The 20892-nt window shown below is 32.2% G+C and overlaps 1 protein-coding gene across 1 annotated transcript; it reads right to left on the bottom strand.

Annotated features, from left to right (window-relative positions):
- Positions 1-1023: 1023 nt before the first annotated feature.
- Positions 1024-7367, bottom strand: LOC111405797 (pre-mRNA-splicing factor SLU7-A-like). Its single transcript, XM_023034838.1, has 10 exons — positions 7162-7367; positions 6686-6849; positions 6467-6579; positions 5004-5414; positions 4529-4664; positions 4120-4419; positions 3430-3646; positions 1781-1884; positions 1450-1521; positions 1024-1368 (listed from the first exon to the last, which is right to left on the bottom strand). The coding sequence occupies exons 1-10, from the start codon at positions 7175-7177 to the stop codon at positions 1291-1293; spliced, it is 1611 nt and encodes a 536-aa protein (XP_022890606.1). The 5' UTR covers positions 7178-7367; the 3' UTR covers positions 1024-1290.
- Positions 7368-20892: the final 13525 nt, after the last annotated feature.

Raw genomic sequence — 20892 nt, 5'->3', positions numbered from 1 at the left:
AGACTCCCCCAAAAAGAAATCAACTGCCGACTTCTCTTGTGAATGTATTTTCTCTCCAGCCAACTGCAATGTGTTCTTTTCTCCTCTACGTGTTCTGCGTCTATTTCGACGTATGAGATATATTAATTGATAATGTGGTAGGTCTCTTCTCCTCGCAGCAGCCGCAAAAATTGACTCCAAATTGAAGTCTAATTCTTCTCCCAGCCGCCCTACCTTTTCTGTGTAGTGGACGTGTATATGTATATAACTCAAACCTAGTTGCCACCAAATTCAACTCCAATTCCGTCACCTGTGCGTGGACCAAATAAAATTTGTATCCTTTCATAATTCAAATCCCATTTGAATTCAATTCCCATTACAATTAGTCTAGGTTTGAATTTAATTATAATCCAGTAAAGGTCCAACTGACTTGTGACCTTTATTCCAAAGTCCAAATGCGGCCCAATTAATGTAGTATTTTTTCAAAGATTCATCTTTTCCAAGTAATGAAAGTCTGTCCTTGTACTTTGAATTTTGCCATTTTTCGCCAGTTTGTGCTTCTTTCCTTCAATTCCCTTTTCATGCTAACATTTACCTATTAAACATAAAATACAAAAATTTAGGATATAATTTGTAAAAAAAACCATCAAATATCATTATTTTAGATACCGAATAAGTGTATAAAATACACTTATCAATTGTGTAATTAGTAATCAGATTTCTCTGTCAGAGCTTTTGACAAGTTTTAGGGTACGTGCCTAACCCTTGATCGAGCCATTTCTGAATGGCATCACACGTAAGTTTGGCCTGACTCAACAATTACTGGATCCAACACGAGTTCCAAAGATAAAGGACCAAGGAAATAAGGAGGATCTTTAACGCTATGCAGAACCAAAGCAGTAACGTTTTAAGTTTCCAATGGTTTCCTTTTTCGCGGAAGATTGTCGAAGATGAGAGGTGCAAACGTCTTTAGCACTCTCATCATCTACCCATCTCAGCATTTTATTAATAATATTAAAAGATTCGACTACAAACCAAAATGTATTGAAGTGATCTCATTCAACAACACTTTGCCATTGTAACTAGGGCAGGCCAAAGCATCAACTTCCTAGCTTTAACAAGTCAGTCACTCATAAATTCACTAGGCACTCAAACCAGCAATACGAATGAAGCATCCAGCAATTACAGCGTTCCAAGGACACGATAATGTACAATAGTAGTTTATTTTATGAAATTGTAAAAGCATAAACATGCGTTTCAACATCATGATGCAAACAAGAGTTTCATAGTTCGGAAAATCTAATACACGCTTCAATTAAGAAAATCCTTCATTGGATCGTCATGATGGACCCTCTTCATCCTGTACGCCTCCATCTCTTCGGGTGTAACCTGCAAGAAACAGGTGGTTAGAATCTCTCTCGCGCACATGCTCATTACTTGTGGAAGGAGGATAAAAGAAAATAAACGTACATCATCATTCCACTTCACATTATATTTGCGTTTTCTTTCATCCTTCTCCTCTCCTCTCCTCCTTTCGTCCTCCTAAGCAAAACAAACAAACAAACGTGTCAAATAACACTACACATTATAACAAGATAATAAGTATAATCCATTTGAACAACATATACCATTAAGATGATCATCATTTAACATAAAGGATTAAAATATAAAGTTCCTCTTTATTCCCTTTAATCTTCAGGAGGAAAGTTGAAATTATAATCCAAAAATAGGCAAGGAAAAAAAAAAAAAATTGCAAACGAGGCTAACGAGAAGAAATAAAGATATAGATAAAAAGATTTACCTTCTTTAGGGCTTCAACCAGTTTTTCCTCATCTAAAACTAAATCTTCTGGAACTTCCGAACCCCAAGTGGCAAGTCTTTTCTCCTGAGCTGGTGCAGGCATATCTGGTTTCCAAAAAAAAAAAAAGTCAGAACCAAAAACAATGATTCAATATAATCTATAAATTAATAAACTTGAGCCCAAGGAAAATATATTAATTTAGCGATTATTATATAAATCGATAATTATAACAATAAATTAACAACTTTTTAATTTATTACGGTATTCTTTATTTTCTAATTGTATTTACAGCATGTTTGGTATAGATTAAAATCTGATTTTAATCTATAAATCAAAGTCAAACAATTAATATTAACCACATCTTTCAAGCGTCCCACAACTTTTCAACCACACATTTCCAAGACTCTATCACAATCTACTAAAAAAATCTAATTTTAATTAATACCAAACACCCTCTTAGTCTCTCATTTTAAGAATAAAATATTCTATGTATTTGTTTAACCAAGTAAAATTCATGAATTTACTTTATTTTTCTCAAAAAAATAAATTGTACATTGTTCAATGTACTATAAATTATTCCATTTTTTGGACATTTAACTAAGCCCTTGTTTGAGCCCCATTCTTTTGGAAAAATTCATTTTTCAATAGCGTTTTGCCATCATTTCAACCACACATTCTTTAATAAAATAATATTACACGCAAATTCAAAACATTTTCTTATTTTTTAACCACACATTTCCCTTCAATACACTATTCAAAAATTAATTATTCCCCAAAAAATGGGGCTCAAACAAGGGCCAAGTAAAAAATCTTCCATGGAGCCCGTTCGCAAAATGAAGTTCTTAGTGATGACATTGAATTTTTTTTCCTCGTGGTACGAGAAAACCACACCAAATGTACTTGTTAAGAAAAGTTAAAGATGAGATCCAATGCGACAACAATTTCAAGAAGAAACAAACAATGATTGAGTCAATTTAGGAATGCCTTGTGTCAAATCATATGCACTATCAATCAGGAAATTAATAAATTATTAATTAAATGGAATCTATATGAATTTTTTATAATGTATTATCTCATAAATTTAGCGAATTATTAATTTAGCTCGTTATCCCCAAGAAGTTGGGACTGGCCAAAAATATTATTTAACCGAAGTTATTAATTTATTGAGCATTAAATTATTTAGGTGCTAATGTATGTTTCACGCAGTCCAGAGAAAAACACACACACACACACACACAAAAAATGCACAAGAATATGTTTTTAGGCATCAGAGTACAGCTATGCTGTTAGTTATCAAGATTGATTTCTTAGGATATCTATTAAGTTTTACTAGATATTCATCATTAACTCACTATACAAAGAACTTGTGCCTATTGCCGCAACAGTTTTTTTCCCCCTCTTTGCCGTTTCAGGAGCCATTTTTTGGGTCACCAACAGCTTTTGTGCAACTAGTGAATCATAAGTCCCATCATATGTAAGTAGAACGTTCAAAAGCTAACAGCAGCATTAAAGCCTGTTAACATTACCTATCCACCAAAACCTATGTGATCCTTTAAAATTATTTGCATATGATGCGAGATTTTAAAATTCAACCCAATAGCCTTCTAACGATTTCTGCTCGATGTACACATCAAAGGAGAAATACTAACCTTCATTAGCCTCTTTACGAGCAATGTTAGCTTTCATAAGATCTGCAGCAGCTTCGGCCGCTTCGATGCCAGCAGCACCCGTACAATAGCTGTTTCTAACCGTCTGTTGGCAACATTTGTAACCCCACTGATGATCTTTCCACCAGGAACCCCAAACACTGGTGTGGTTGTTTATATAAACATCCTCTTCATACTTGCTCTTCGGAAGGGATATCTCCTGCACATTCCATACAACCACCAAGTTAGGCCCTGCACTTCAAGGCCCTATAGGTTCTAATTCGATGAAGGAAAAACATAAGTTCTAGATTAATCCAAAAACCACTACTAAGACGGAAGTAGAACAAAATTAGTAGCAATGGCTTCTCCCTTTTGCATCGAAACTGTCAATAAATCTTTTGCCTCTCCTGACCCTACCACTCATATTTTCCTTCCCACAATAAAGAAAAAGAAATCACAAGAGGCAAAGCAACCATGCATTTCTTTTTTTTAAAGAAAGTAAACATCCTGAAAGTAATTAGTGATCTGATGAAGACTAAACCATTCTCCCTCTCCCCCCACCCTCGCAAAAATATGAAGAAATAAAACATGGATAAAGGACTACTTCGATGAAACATAACAGTACTTCCAGATCTGCATTAACATAATATAACCAATAGTACATTAAGAGCGCAAAAAATTATTATTCCATACCTGGCCTTTTATGATCCTTCCAGCACGATCGTATTCGACTTCTTTCTCACTTTGACCCAGTAAAAGTTCCCTTGGAAGTGTGTCTTCAGTAGCTGCATTGCCATATTTCTCCATGATAGTGTCTTTAGTGTGAGATTTCAATTTCTCTTTATTTATCTTGAAATTTCTGTGAAGCAATTCTGCTTGGGAGGGAGCTGCTTGCATGTGAACATCTTGACCCTTATCAAATGCTTCCCAAGCATGAATATTTAGCTGCTTGAACTCCAAAGCTTGACCACTAACTCTATTCTGATTATCACCCTATATTCCAAACGAACCAGAAATCAATATGATGATACTTACATATACATATTATAAATGCAAACATTCAAAAACATAAATTGATTTCAGAGCTGTGAATAAAACTTACTGCATAAAACTTCTCATTTGGATCTGCATCTGGAAGAGGATCCTCACGCATAGATCGAGTTTTGGGGTCATAATGGGCAGAATTAACATCAAGATTAAGAAGATATTTCGCTGTATCCTCTCGAATACGCAAGTTCCTGTTCAAAAAGGCATATTAATAGATTCAGAACTTTCGTGACAATAAAGTTCATTAGAAATATGTAGCATACAAGACTACAGGAAAAAAATATGTATTTGAACTGCCCAGATCCCCAAACCCATAGTCCACTCCTACCTTCATTGCAAAAACTTCTATGTACGAGACAATAGCTATGTTTAATTGTGCATAGAAGAAGCTTCTTAAGATACTTTTCTTGGAAGTATATAGAGACATACTATGAAAAAAAGCAACTTAAAAAGCTGCTTTTAAGCACAGCCAAACATGCCGATTCAGTTTATTAGAGAAAATTAGTTAAGAAAGAAAGATATTAACTCACCTAACAGTCCCAGTACTACCACCACCAGTAGTACGCACACGCTTCTCAACCTTTGCAAAATCCATCTGCTTACTCTCATCTACTTTGGCTTCATCAACTTTCAGAGCATCTTCATTATCTTCATCGTCACTAACTCCATCTTCATTTTGGTTATTATTTTTCTCCTCCAACTTCTTAAGCTGTTGATCCTTCAAATATTTCTTTCTTGCTTCATCCCTAGCTTCATACCTTTCAATCACGTGTTTATATGATGCAGCATCATAACCATTCCAACGGTCTCGTTTACCTTCATAATCCAACTCAAATGTCTCTATCTTCTCATCTGGAGCAATGCTTTTGCTTGTCCACTTTGCTCCTAATTTGCGGGGCCTTTCCATGCATGTTTTAGCACTGTGTGTCATAGCTCCACAACTGCAGCAAGCACATAGACAATGATATAAATATGTCCTAAAAAAAGTATAACACAGAAGTTGAAGAAGCTAAAATTTAAATAAAAATGAAACATACATCAGTGTAAGAGAATAGTTGACACAACAAAACTGATGTGCAAACATGAAGATTCTACTAAATCCTATGTAGTTACAAAAGAGCACTAATTGGTGCTAATGCAGATCAACATTGAGAGCAAATGCACTCAGTATTTTTACACTAACGTTGGACAAAATACCACTCAGACCAAGCAAAGCTTCTTGGAAATTAATAAGGTATCTCTAAAAAGCTCATTTTCAAACATGACAATCTCAATAACATGATATGCAAGATTTCATAAAACATGCACATGCATCAATGGCAAGTGGACTATTTACCAAAAGGTAATATAACAGAATAATTAAAAATCACCCACTGACCAAGCCACCTCTTATACTGTGTTAAAACCCTATGTCTAAACTTAACGTTTGTTTGAACAACATTTTTTTTTTTTTTTGGAGAATAAATTTTATAGTAATGATTTTTTTGGAGAATGTATGGTTAAAGTAGGGAAAAGTTGGGTTTACGTGTAACATTATTTTATTGGAAAAATGAATGGCTGAAAATGAGTTTCAGAAAAGTTTTAACTAGATGAGGCTCAAACATGGGCTTATTCTATTCAGCGGGGATAAAAGACCAGGAACCTTCACACCTGTCTGTCATACAGGGTCTTTGTAAATACATAAATATTAAACTAAAACTTATGTGATTCGATGGGATATTATAAGTCAAATTGTACTCCAAGGCTTCCTAGGGATTCCAAAGTGGCTAAAACAAAATGCTTTATAAGTGAACATTATTCTATGCAAAATGAACACAATTCAGGCCTGCACCTTGTATTTAGAGAACTTACGAAATAGCTACAATCTTCAGTAAAATTTGAACAAATATTATTAACTTCGCATGCTTGAACCAGCACGCACACCCTTATGTACTGACATGCGTGCACACACACACACACACACACACACACACACGAGGGAGAGAGAGCATACTTTTCACAAGCTCCCTTTCTGTACTTGTCAGCCTGAAAAATCTTTGCACCTCTGTCGTACCACGACTTGGTATAATTTGGATCCGATTTCCACTTCCTTTGATGTTTCAAACTCTAAGAATGAGGGAAAAAAATTATTTAGGCCTTTCTATCCCAACTGTGAACTACGAGTTAATAAAAAAAAGGGCAATATATGCATATAACAGTGTCTATCCCATACCGGTCTCTCTGCATTCAAATACCAAGGGGCTGATGACATATACTGTGGGATGTGAGGATTAATTTCCTTTCCATCCTCGTCAACCTCAGCCGGTGCAAGTCCAGCCTTCCGTGCCTCTTCTAATTCCATCTGTTTCCTATGATCCTCCCTGGACTTGAAAGCAACTGCGATTTCCCCAAAGCGTTAAATTCACCAACAACTCGATAAACAAAAAACATCTTTTCCGAAAAAGAAAGAAAATCAGGCCACTTTTTCCTTTATAGGTGATTGCCATTCATATAATAAAATCTCAAGATACATTGAATAAAATCAAAATATCAAACGACGAACGTCACCATTTTAAGGGGGAAAACAGCAATTTACTAAATATTAGATCAAAACTTCAGCTTAATTTCGGATTGTGAAAACTGGTTAACAAACATTCATATGTGCGCGCGTATTGATAGGTAGCACAATTAGGGAGCGGAGGAACAAACCTGAAGCAGTCGCCATGATTAGTGCTGTAGAAAAATTGGAACCCTAAAGATTAACAGAGAATTTCAACAAACTTAGATCGGATTGTACTCCGGGCAGAAACCCTAGCCTAGACAGAGAAGATAATTGTGCGTATTTTAGGCTTTATCGAAGACGAGACGGACGTGGCGGTTATTATATGGGGTCTCTGTAGATATACGATTTATAGAAGGGGATGTGAGGCGGTGGGCTCTTTGTAGATATAAGTAGGACGGGACAAATCTCTCGAACTGATCCGATCGAATCGAATCCAACGGTTCTTGTCAAATTAAATATCCGAACGAGTATCTGAATTGAGAACCAATGAGTACGATTCGGTTCTCGGTTCTAGAATAAGAACCAAATCTTTCTAATTTTTTTTATATTAAGTAAATCAAATTATTTTAATTTTAATTTTTTCTTAACAAATTAACGATTTCTAAATTCAAATTTTTGGCCCAATAATTTGTTTTATTTCTAATTTTTTAATTTTTGGCCCAATTACCCATTTTATTGTTTCATTTCTTAGCCAAACAAGATCAAATCTATTAAATAACCCTATACACCAACATTAAAGTGCATAATATTGTCTCGACTCTCGCACTCACTCTCCCAGCCTCGCTAATATTCCAAAACATATATAATCATCGACCGACATTGTGACCTCCGATTGAAACTGTGACATTCGCCAATCGAAACTTTGATCGTAGCGATCATTTGAATAAGGTAGTTTACTAGTCTCTGACATTCCAAAATCATTGAATGTATCATTAGTTGTATTTATATAATGTTGTTATAAATGTTAAAAAATTTAATTATAGTACAGAACCGAACTGAATTGAACAGAACCGAACTCGAACGGTTCCATAATTATATTTGGACCCGACGGTTCCATTTATTAAATACCCGAAAAATTCGGTTCGGTTCGGTTCTCTTTAGAACCGAATCGAACCGACCCGCACACATCCCTAGATATAAGAATTTCCCTTCCTTTTTTTCTTTTTTTTTTCCCTTTCCTTTTTTTCCTATTGTATTATTTAGGGCTTGTTTGAGCCACATTATAGGAAAAAATACATTATTGATGTCAAATCAATGGGAAATGTGTAACTAAAAATAAAGAAAAGATTTAGATTTGTGTGTAATATTATTTTATTGAAGAATGTGTGGTTGAAATGATATCAAATCACTATGAAAAAATGTATTTTTTTGAAAATAATGTGACTCAAACAGGAGGCTTATTGTATTAGGAAAGTTGCAGTTTGGCCCCTTATTTAAAAAATGTAAAAATGAGTCCTCAACTTTCAAATCTTGGGAGAGCCATCCTCAAACTTTCACAAGTCTTGCAGCGGATGTCCTCTTACACTGAATCCATCCAAATAAACATAATGATTGCATGAGTGGGCCTTTTAGAGGGGTAAATTTTATGGTTTGTTTGGCAAATCTCAAATTATAATTTAAGCTTGTCAACATAGTTTATTATTTACATAATTTGTAGTTGCAACAATTGTTACTTATTATCTACATATTCTGTATGACCCATAATTTATAATCACTTATAAACACTCCAAACATGCTTGTAATTTAGTAAGAAATAATAGAAAAAGGAAAAAAGATTTTTGGCACCCCAAAATAATCATCGCCTCCATCTCCACAACAACCAAGCCACTCACTAATAGGTTTCGCTACCATCTCCACTTCCGCAAAAGTCATAGCCAATCTTTGCTACCATTTCTCCTAAATAGCCATATTTTTAATAGATTTTGATTAAAAAAATAATGAAACGTGTGGTTGAAAAAGTTGTAGATCTCATGAAACGTGTATTTCTAATTAATTTTGAAATTTAAATTAAATTTTAGTCCAATTTTTAAGTAGGACCAAAAAAATGCATAATCAATAATCTTAACGATTTCCAAACCCACAATTAATAGCAATACGGGAGGACCGAAGGAGCCATGAATTTATAGTGCGGGGGACAGAATTTTTTAAAAAGTTGATATATGAATATAATCAAGTGAAAACCATTTTTTGAACGATTCTATTATTACTATAATTCAATTATTTCAATAATATCTTGCTTTTCATTTTTTTAATATATATTTAATGATTTTAATAATACCCTACTCTTCTTTTTTAATTATGTATTTAGACCTTGTTTGGTCTTCATTATTTTTAAAATATAATTTTCTATCTTGTTTTCAACAATACATTTTTCAATAAAATAATATTACATACAATTCCAAAAATTTTCATTATTTTTTAACCACACATTCTTCATCAAATCACTATTTAGAAGTCCATTTTCTACAAAATTGAAAATAAAAATGAGGCTCAAATAGAACTATATTATCATTAATTATTTTATCAACTATTTAGTTATGATAAATTTACATTTGACATATTAATTATCTTACTTTTCGTTGTTCAATATGTATTTAATTTATTTAATCATTTGAACAAGATTATCATGAATTATCTTATCAATCATTTAGTTATGATCAATGTACATTTGACATGTTCATCCCATTTGATTGGATAGAAAAAATCAAATTCATTATAAAATTCGGAACAAAATATGACTGTTTTTCAAGTTTTTCTTTCAATTATTTTATTCAATAAATTTTAAGATATAATAAACAAGATAAATGGGGGGACATAATGCGCATCTATAGTAAATAATTTCAATTGATATATTCAATGCAAATTAAGCGATTGTGGAAAAATGATAGTATTCATTGAAGTTCGGTTTAGATAAAACTTTTTTACCAAATTGATTTTTATTTCGTTTGAATTAATAGTTCATTACGCATAAACAATTTATACTAATTATAATGTTATTTTTATAACACTTATAAAGAAATTTAAAATAACGTGCAATGCATGTTCAATGACTAGTATAACATAAAGGGTCATAATATAACATTATTATTTATTGAAAGTTGTACCTTACGAGATTTTACATCATAAAATTCATTTGTGATAAATTTATATCTAAATTTATAATGAATTCTTGTTCAATGTAAAGTGTGGTACGATCAACAAAAAAACTATCATCTATTTTGCTCCAAAAAGTAATCAAAATAAGAAAAATCTCATCACCGCGTTCAAGATGATAAATTGGAGGTAGAGATGGCAATAAAACCCGCGCCCGCCCCGAATGGGTTCGTGGGGCATGGTGGGGCGCCCCGTCACGAGGCACAGTGCAGGGACGGGGCGAGGATGCCCCACCCGAACCCGCCCGTGAAAGGAAAAAAAAAAAAAAAAAATTAAAAATAATTTTATTTCTAAACAATTCACCCATTAAAAATTCATTTTGAATTTGTATTTTATTCTCTAATAATAACATAACTTGAAACTTTGAAAATGTGAATAAATAAATAAAAATAAACGGGCAATAAATGGGGCAAAAAGTTGTCTCGTCCCCGCCCCTTCTAAGGCGGGGTTTGGGGGAAATGGGGCGGGGCGCCCAATGCCGTTGCCATCACTAATTGGAGGACCACGCAAGTCATAGCTAAAATTATCAGCCATGTGTGGAGCAAAAAGTATATCAAAAGTTCAAGAACAGAAACACATGAATGTATAATAAGGATGTTAATTATACATTCTCGGTTATGCAACACTATAACAAAAAAATTAACACAAAATGAAATTAATGTGCATGCACATCACACAATAAACAAAAGGTCAAAGCAAAATTTCAATACAAAATGAACTTGATATCAATATAAATCCAATAGCTTCCCTTCAAGCATGCATTTGGTAAAACATTGCATCACGATTCAATTTCCAAATTTCATATAAATCTCCTTATTTTCCATTTATATCAAATTTATGAGTCAGGCATGGGATAAAAAGAGTGATATGCAAGTCATTTTGAGGATTTCTGTCAAAAAAAAAAATCAAACTTTTCCTCTGACTCAATATAAACATATGATAAATTTAAATTATCTTGATAAAAAGTTAAAAGATATTTCATTTCGAATAAAAGACACTGCTATGGGATTCGGGGGAGGGCTAAAAAACATTACAAAAGACAGCAGTAAATACAAAATCGACAATAAGAGAACCAAAATTCACGAAATATTAAAAATGAATTACTAGAAATCAAGCTTAACCTTCGATATACAAGGTTTTTCATCAATATATTACTTCTTAAAACTCGAAGATTCTTCAACAGCACCATATTTCCTCTTAGTCGATTTCGATTTAAGAACACTAGATCCAACTTCTTCAATCATGAATCCATGATTTAGGGTAAAAACAAAAATATTTCGAACAAAAATCGTAGAGTTAGGGTTTGAAAATGAGCATTGAATCCGAATCGCTGAAGAGAATTCTATGCAAAATGCATTTTGTGTTTTCACCCCTTGAAAGTTTAATTCATAGTTTATCTATTTTATTTTTTTATTATTATTTTTTTCAAAACGAGGATTTTTTTTTTCCGAACTTTGTTATTTTAAGGCGTATGGGCCTGATTTCCTCAAAATTATAGTGAAATTGGGAAGAGATTGACCGTGCAATTCGGCAAACAGTTGATCGATGGTGGGCTATTTGACTAATTTTCTATTTTTATTGGACAATTTATTACATTATTTTGGATATCGGTTTGTGCAGCACTAGGCGCATCGGACTATAGCCCTAGTGCTACCCCCTTCCCATATCCGCCATTGTGTAGCGGCCACCATCCCCACTAGCCCAAATGTCTCAGCAATGAACACCAACTTACCTTGAAATTGTAACGGTTGTATATATATATATATAAACTTTTATCTTTTAATAACTTTAGTTCTACTCAGTACTCTCCTTAGTTTTCTATAAATCTTTCTTAAGAATCATATATAAATCCCTTTTTTTTCTTTTTTCTTTTTCACCACCTATAACATATAAACTTGAACCTGGTTCCTTTTTATAAGGTTACCCGTGGCACTCCCTTATAAAATTCTTAGATTAATTTTTTCCCTTTCCCCAGCATCTTTAGAAAACATCAAAAGGTTCACTCCGGCCAAAAATTTTCACTTATCTGGGTCACTTAGGATTAACCTAAAAACAGTATGGCTTCTAGAAATCAAGTTATGCTTTTATTATATGCATAGGATGAAGTGAGAAATATAACAAATACTTACTTAAAAACATAAATACATAAACATAAAAGGTTAAAATATAGGGATTTATAAATTAATTTTTAAAAGATTTACAACTAAAGATTTCCCTTTCGGGAAGTCCTTAAAGTTCTAAAATAAACTTAAAAGAATAAGAATACAAGAATACCTTAAATATTCACAAGGATGTTTCAGCTATACAATATTTTTTGGATTGAGAATTTTTTTGGAGGAGAGGTTTCAAAGGGTTTTTTAGATAGCAGAGAGTACACAGGTTGTAAACTTCTGCCTAAACCAAATGAAACTCATTCCTTAAATTGAAAAATTCTTGGGAGCAAAATGTCTAAATTACCTTTGAGAAAGGCACTGTATGCTTGGTCTTGATCTTTACCAAATCATCGTCAAGATCCGCCCTAGTGATCTTGTCTTTGGCATGGCTAATTCTGGTAAAGTTTTTATTTTTTCTTTTATTTGTTGGACTAATTTTATGTCTTCTTGATTAAAAAATCTTTGTCCTGTAGGAGATGTCTTTGCATATAAAGGTCCTGCTATTTTTTCTAAATCTTTTATAAATGGTCTAGCATAATTTACTAATCCTAAAAATTTTTGAATTTGTTTCAAATCTTCTAATTTGTCTGGAAATTCTAAAGCTTTCTTAGCAATATGGGGTTGTAACTTAATTTTACCTTCTCCTATATTGACTCCTAAGAAATCTATAAATTTTTTAAATAAAATCATTTTCTTTTTACTAATTATTAAACCATGTTGAATAAATTCTGAGAATACTATTTGTAAATGTCCTCTATGTTCTTGTTTATTTTTACTGAATACTAAAATATCATCTATGTATACTATTACAGACTTACTATGTCTATTAAAAATACTTTCCATTTTTTTTTGAAAAATACTTGTTGCATTCTTAATTCCAAATGGCATTACAAGCCATTCAAAATGTCCTTCTGGACAGGTAAAAGCTGTCCACTTAATACTTTCTGGATGCATTTTTACTTGTCAAAATCCTGACTTTAAATCAAATTATAGACCAGTACAATATAATCAAAATATAGAAGAAATCATAGATCCTCACCAAGATTACCTAAGATTTCAAACTAATGGATTTAGAATCCTTAACCCAGAAATATTATATAATAGAGGAATATTTGAGACAAGAACACAATTTTTTAGACATAGTAGAGAAGTATCTGTTCAGTGTATAGGAAATCAAGTAAGAAAATTAAATTTAATATCAGAAGATTCTAAGAGAGAATTAAAAAAGAAAAATTTTAGATTCATGCATACAGGACTAATAGTTATAGGAATAAAAGGACTAATGAGAAAAAATTTCTAAGGGTCTTTCACTTCCTCTTGCTATATATTTTCCTTCTGTATTATTATATAAAGGGTAAGCTCCTCTTGGGGGAAATCCTCCACCATAAACCATTGCTTCATGTTTAATTGTTCTATCAAAAGGAGTATCACTAAAGGTTCTATATGTATTAGAATCTTCCATAAGTTCTTTTATATAACTAAAATCTGAATTTTCCGAGTTATTATCTTCTTTGATAGTTCGTATTCTTATATTCTGTTCTTGATCATAATATAAATATTCAGATTCTGTTATTACCTTATTAATATACATTTGATCTTCTAATTCTAATAATTCTTTATTGTCTAATTTCATTCCTAGTTCTTTTGGGTAAATTATTCTATCAAATTCTTCATCTATTAATTCTATATGAACTTGATTTTGAAATGGTTCATTTTGTTGAATAGCTTGTAATGCGATTTGGAATTAAGAATGCACCAAATATTTTTCAAAGAAAAATGGAAAGTATTTTTAATAGACATAGTAAGTTCGTAATAGTATACATAGATGATATTTTAGTATTCAGTAAAAATAAACAAGAACATAGGGGACATTTACAAATAATATTTTCAAAATTTATTAAACATGGTTTAATAATTAGTAAAAAGAAAATAATTTTATTTAAAGAATTTATAGATTTCTTAGGAGTCAATATAGGAGAAGGTAAAATTAAGTTACAACCCCATATTGCTAAGAAAGCTTTAGAATTTCCAGACAAATTAGAAGATTTGAAACAAATTCAAAAATTTTTAGGATTAGTAAATTATGTTAGACTATTTATAAAAGATTTAGGAAAAATAGCATGACCTTTATATGCAAAGACATCTCCTACAGGACAAAGATTTTTTAATCGAGAAGACATAAAATTAGTCCAACAAATAAAAGAAAAAATAAAAACTTTACCAGAATTAGCCATGCCATTAGATTCAGAATATTTAATTATAGAAACAGATGGAAGTATGATAGGATGGGGAGCTATATTAATATGCAAACCCAATAAATATACTGATAAAAGTACAAAAAGAATTTGTAGGTACAATAGTGGGAATTATAAAGAAAAAGGAAATTTAAGTAGTATAGATGCAGAATTACTAGCTATAAATTATGCATTAGATAGTTTTGAACTATTTATTATATCTAAGAAAGAAATAACTATAAGAACAGACTGTGTAGCCATAGTTTCCTTTGTCAATAAAATGAAAACAGATTCAAAAAGAAGTAGTAGAAGAAGGTGGTTAAATGAATCTTTTATAAATGGTCTAGCATAATTTACTAATCCTAAAAAAATTTTGAATTTGTTTCAAATCTTCTAATTTTTCTGGAAATTCTAAAGCTTTCTTAGCAATATGGGATTGTAACCGTGAAGGATTGAAAGAACAAATTAGAGAAGCAGTTAACCAAGCATTTGAGACAATCTTAAAAAAGAATCATGAAGAAGAGAAAGAAATTTCAGAATGCCCAGAACAAAAAGAAAAAGGCGAAGCCAGTAACTCCAGACTTTCAGACGAAGATGAAGATCCACAGGATGAAGGATAAAATAATTCAGACAGTGGAATGTCATTTTCATCAGTAGCACGCCATAATCTTGAGACGTAATAAAGATCCTCAATGATACATAACAAGACAAATCTGAAAGAAGAAAAGAAGAAAAGATAGAAGACCTTTCTATCATTATACTGTAGACTTTTTGAAAAAAAAATCTTCATTATTGTTGTATTATTAGAAAAGATGTCGGGACTTTTTAAAAAAGAAAAGATTCCCATTTGAATTTTTAGACATTTGATAGACTTTTTTGTAAAGTTGGAGAAAATCTTGCAAAAGAAAGATTCCCAACTGTAGACCTTTAGAAATTTTAGCAAAAAGACATAGAAATCTTTACCACTTGTCAGAATGGCCAGAAGTTTTTCGGTGAAATGTGTGCCTTTCTCAAAGGTAATTTAGACCTTTTGCTCCCAAGAATTTTTCTATTTAAGGAATGAGTTTCATTTGGTTTAGGCAGAAGTTTACAACCTGTGTACTCTTTGCTATCTAAAAACCCTTTTGAAACCTCTCCTCCAGAAAAATTCTCAATCCAAAAAATATTGTATAATTGAAATATCCTTGTGAATATTTAAGGTATTCTTGTATTCTTATTCTTTAAAATTTATTTTAGAACTTTAGGGACTTCTCGAAAGGAAAATTCTTAGCTGTAAATCTTTTAAAGATGAATTTATAAATCCCTATATTTTAACCTTTTATGTTTATGTATTTATGTTTTTAAGTAAATATTTGTTATATTTATCACTTCATTCTATGCATATAATAAAAGCATAACTTGATTTCTAGAAGCCATACTGTTTTTAGGTTAATCCTGAGTGATCCAGATAAGTGAAAACTTTTGGCCGGAGTGAGCCTTTTGATGTTTTATAAAGATGTTGGGAAAAGGGAAAAAATTAATCTAAGAATTTTATAAGGGAGTGCCACGGGTAACCTTATAAAAAGGAACCAGGTTCAAGTTTATATGTCATAGGTGGTGAAAAAAAAAAGAGATTTATATATGATTCTTAAGAAAGATTTATAAAAAACTAAGGAGAGTACCGAGTATGACTAAAGTTATTAAAAGATAAAAGTTTGAACAAAACAGCCTATTAAAACAGCATATCCCCCCCATAGTGATCGGGATAAGAAAAAAGCTTATGTTATTAGAACTTACAGGTATAAGAGATAATAAATTGACTTATCAAGTAAAATATAGTATAGATATTTGTGGTTATTTTGAAGAGGATAATATTGTAGGAACATATTATAAAGATTTAACTGAAATTTTAGAAATTTTAAGAATTATTAACGATTTACCCGTTGATATAAGAGAAAATATAGTAAAGAGAATTCTAGTAGAAGAATATAGATATATTTTTATAATAGGAAGAATCTCTTACGATTTAGAACTCTGGATATCAATAGAAAGCCTGAATATTTAGACTTAGACTTAAGAAATATTAGTAAAAAAGTACAAACAGTTGATAATAATATAATTAAGTGTAATTTAGACAATAAGCATAAATTACATAGTTTATTCTCAGAAGACCCAAGTCAGAATTGTATAGTAGACTTAATCATAAACTTATCAAGAAATTTAGAAGTAGAAAATAAAAAGCAAAACAGTTATTTAGAAATTATAAAAGAAAACGTTACAGCTAGAGACCAAGAGATTAAAAATATAAAAGAATCTTAAAATGTCCTTCTGGACAGGTAAAAGCTGTCCACTTAATACTTTTTGGATGCATTTTTACTTGCCAAAATCCTGACTTTAAATCAAATTTACTAAAAATTTTACAGTCTTGGATTTTATTTATTAAAACTGTCTTATCTGGTATATTATAAGCATCATCTATAGTATTATCATTAAGTCTTTAGGATATGAAGAGGTAGAAAGTGGCGATAATTTATTAATCAGTATAGGATTTTTAGGAAGATGTTTAAATAATTCCCAGACAAAATATAAAATTTATATAGACAAAGTGGTAAATTTAATGAGTAGTAAATGAATTAATATGGTTAAATCTAAAGAATATTCATCAGAACAATTAGCAGGATTAGAATGGGATATGGATAAATTCTTAGAAAACCAAGAAACAATTATAGCACCACAGGAGGCATTAACTTATAAAGATATTCATGGAAGAACCAGTCTAAGATTTTTAGATTACAATCAAGTACAAAGGCAGAATGATTTTGAAGAAGAAACCAATCCTGAAGAAGAACAAAATGAACCATTTCAAAATCAAGTTCATATAGAATTAATAGATGAAGAATTTGATAGAATAATTTACCCAAAAGATGATTTGGTAGGATATGATGAATTGAAATTTCTTCAACAAAAAAAATAAAATAAATAAATAATCTTCTTCACTCTCTTTCTGACACATTATCACCACAATAGAAAATACCCCACTATCACCACAATAAAAAAAAAAAAAATTTGTGGGTGGGCAGGGGGGATCAAGACTAGGGTCCCAATCTTTCGCGTTGTGTGGATACAAATCCCATGACAATGATCATTAATATGGACACTAAATATCTTAAACGACTTTCAATTGAACTGTAGAGAAGTATCAAGTACTTTGACAGTTTCACATTCACTTAATTTTCGATCATGTGAGGAATTAAATTTACATATGCCTACGTTTGGTCTCAATTTTTTTAATAACTTATTTTTTTTTTCAAAATTCATTTTCAGCCACATATTTTTTAATAAAAATATTTTTACACTTAAATCAAAAACTTTTTCTCACTTTTAATTACACATTCTTCAAAAAATCATTATTTCAAAATATATTTTCTTATCAAAATGGGGACCAAATATACGCTTAAATATGCTGGAAACTTAGCCCTTGTTTGAGCTCTATTCTTTTGAAAAAAAATACATTCTTAAACAGTATTTTGACATAATTTCAATCACACAGTTTTCAATAAAATAATATTATACATAAATCCAAAATTTTTTCTTATTTTTTAATCACACATTTTCCATCAATATATTATTCAAAAATACATTTTTTCCCCAAAAATGAGGCTCAAACAAAGGCTTTGAACCTAACCAATAGCCACATAACGTGAAAAGGTTGGAAGTCCATTCCTATTTTTTAATTAAAATGAAACAGCGGGTGATAAACTGCCTAAGGTGAAAAATGTGGCTTCTACACAACCATAGCCATTGCACGAACATAATGGACAGCAAATTGAGCCTTTGTTTGGGCTCCAGTTTAATGGAAATTGTAGAAGAAAATGAGTTCTGGAGTAGTGATTTTTTGGGATGTGTGACTAAGAAATAAGGAAAAATTTTCGATTTACATATAATATTATGTTATGAGAGAATGTGTGGCTAAAAATAAGTTTTGAGAAAATGAAAACAAAACAAAGGTTGAATATGTTAATTTCTCCATACGAAACTTCATAAGAAAATGCTTGTTGCATATCACTTCGATTAAGGATAAATACTCCAACGGGGATTTGAGGGTTTCTTGGAGGGACGGTGGAGGTGGTGGTTGCAAGGTGTAGCGGAAATCCCTTGATAAATTTTGATTCCGGGCCCAGAAAATAATCAAATAAACACCGATTTACCTCGACTCGACCCGAGACTTTCGCCTTCACTTTGGACTGCCCAAACTTTCTCAAACCCCACAAAGGAGAATGGTGGTGGTGTTAGCAATCCACAAAGGTATGGAGAGGAAGAAGAACAGTGGTTGAATCATACTCACAACCCCACATGGCTTCCCTCTCTCTCGGTTGCCTCTCTTCTCTCAACTCTCCTCTCCATTGCTACAACACACACACACACACCCCAAAATGACTGGGAGATAAATACATATATATATACGTTAGTTTAGGTCACTCTAATGGAGCCTAGGGTTTACTAAGAGGGCTACCAATTAACCTAAACTAATGAGCCAATATTCAACTCCATATTAATCACTAAATGGTCCAACTAACCAAATAATCATCCAACCCAAACTCAAGCCATCCAAAAGTGTAGTTCATCTCCGATCCGAGCCAAGTCCATGGTGTCAATAAATAATCCAACAACTGTTTTAAATCATCGCCCGGATTATTGGGTATCAAAAAACCCAACAATCTCCACCTTGATACCCAATAATCTGCAATCAACCAAAACATACAGTTTATACTTGCACGATCAAGGTAATCCAATAAAATTGGAATAACAGACCTTACCTCCTATTTCGAACCGAAACACATACCATACTTGCTCCATGTACTCATCAGGGCTAAGGTCAAGAACACTCAAGTAAAAACAAGTATTCACAGTGAACAAACAATCATGCGATGAAGATATATATAGGATAACACACACACAGATCTTTTCAAAAATCAAGTTCACACAGAACCACCAATTAACACCAAGTTAATCAGCACACGATCAAACACATATGCAAAACATGCATAAATGACCTCACAAAAGATCTCACCATACTTATCCTATCTCATTTCGTATTACTCCCACCTCAAGAACACATACCTCCTCTCATCGCCCACCATGCTCACTAAAACAATTACTTAACTCATGTCTAACTGGCAAGTCACAATAGATCCTAAGCTCTCGGGATAATCCTTTATCACCACATCACTTCTCCCAACCTACGTGGATGATGAGACTCCACCTTACAGAAGTGATAGAAGTGCCTCTCTCACACTCCACCTGTACAGGGTCTCTTTCACAGATAAAAAATTCTACACATTTGATCACATCTCCACTCATGATCCAAATGTCACACTCTACATCCCTCGTGCATATCACCAATGCACCTCTAAACATCTATACTCCACTTTACCAAAAGACATTCAACTCACTGCTAATGCATCTCAAACTCACTATGGCAAATCAACACCTTTCGGTGACCACAAAAATTACTCCAATCACCAAAGCTCCAAAAAATCCACAAAGAAAATGGCGAAGGTGGCACTCACAAAGAAAAATTGAAGAAAAAGTCGGTTACTTCACAGCACTCACAAAGGAGGCTCACAAAGAGGGAGAATATAACCCTAACATGGCTGCCTCACATAATCTCACAAACCACACGGGCTCACAAAGATAAAGGAGAGAAACGACTGTCTAACTTTCTTCTCACTACCACACTCTTACACCACTCACAGAGCAAATAGAGTATGCTACAAAATTTAATCCACTATGCATGTAAACATATTACACAAAATAATAAGTCACTCTAATTCATACAATTACACATATCAAACATATTGAAAGTATAACATCAACATTGCAACATAATTAAGTGATCATATACATGCAGAAAGGATTACACACAGATGCAATGCAAGAACCATGTTTATTCTCTCAATAAATCTCACTAGGATCACTACTCGACCCTAAAGTCACATTCGTCTTGTCTCTATCCTCATCTTTCCTTTTATTATCATCCTAAGACAATCTCTTTCAACTATGTCCAAATTTTACCCTAGTTAAAATATATGTTATTTTTCACACTTACCTTAGACCTACATTTGCCACCAATGCCAAATAATGACCACATGTAAAGTATGAACATAATTCATATAGAATAGTCCAGTAAACTTTCCTAAGGCCACATGCAATTGTAATAATGTAGAAAAATTGACTGCAAATTCACAAACAATTTAAGGCAAATAATTAACAAATAATTCCTAGGTCTAGCAATAGGCAATGGTTACCCCTTCATGATAACCCCAAACCTAATGTCACCCCACACGATGACCTCTAA

This window comes from Olea europaea, chromosome 12, assembly GCF_002742605.1.
Source record: "Olea europaea var. sylvestris chromosome 12, O_europaea_v1, whole genome shotgun sequence".
Lineage (NCBI taxonomy): Eukaryota > Viridiplantae > Streptophyta > Magnoliopsida > Lamiales > Oleaceae > Olea > Olea europaea.
Note: the sequence above shows the minus strand (reverse complement) of the source record. Positions and strands in the feature narration are given on the sequence as shown.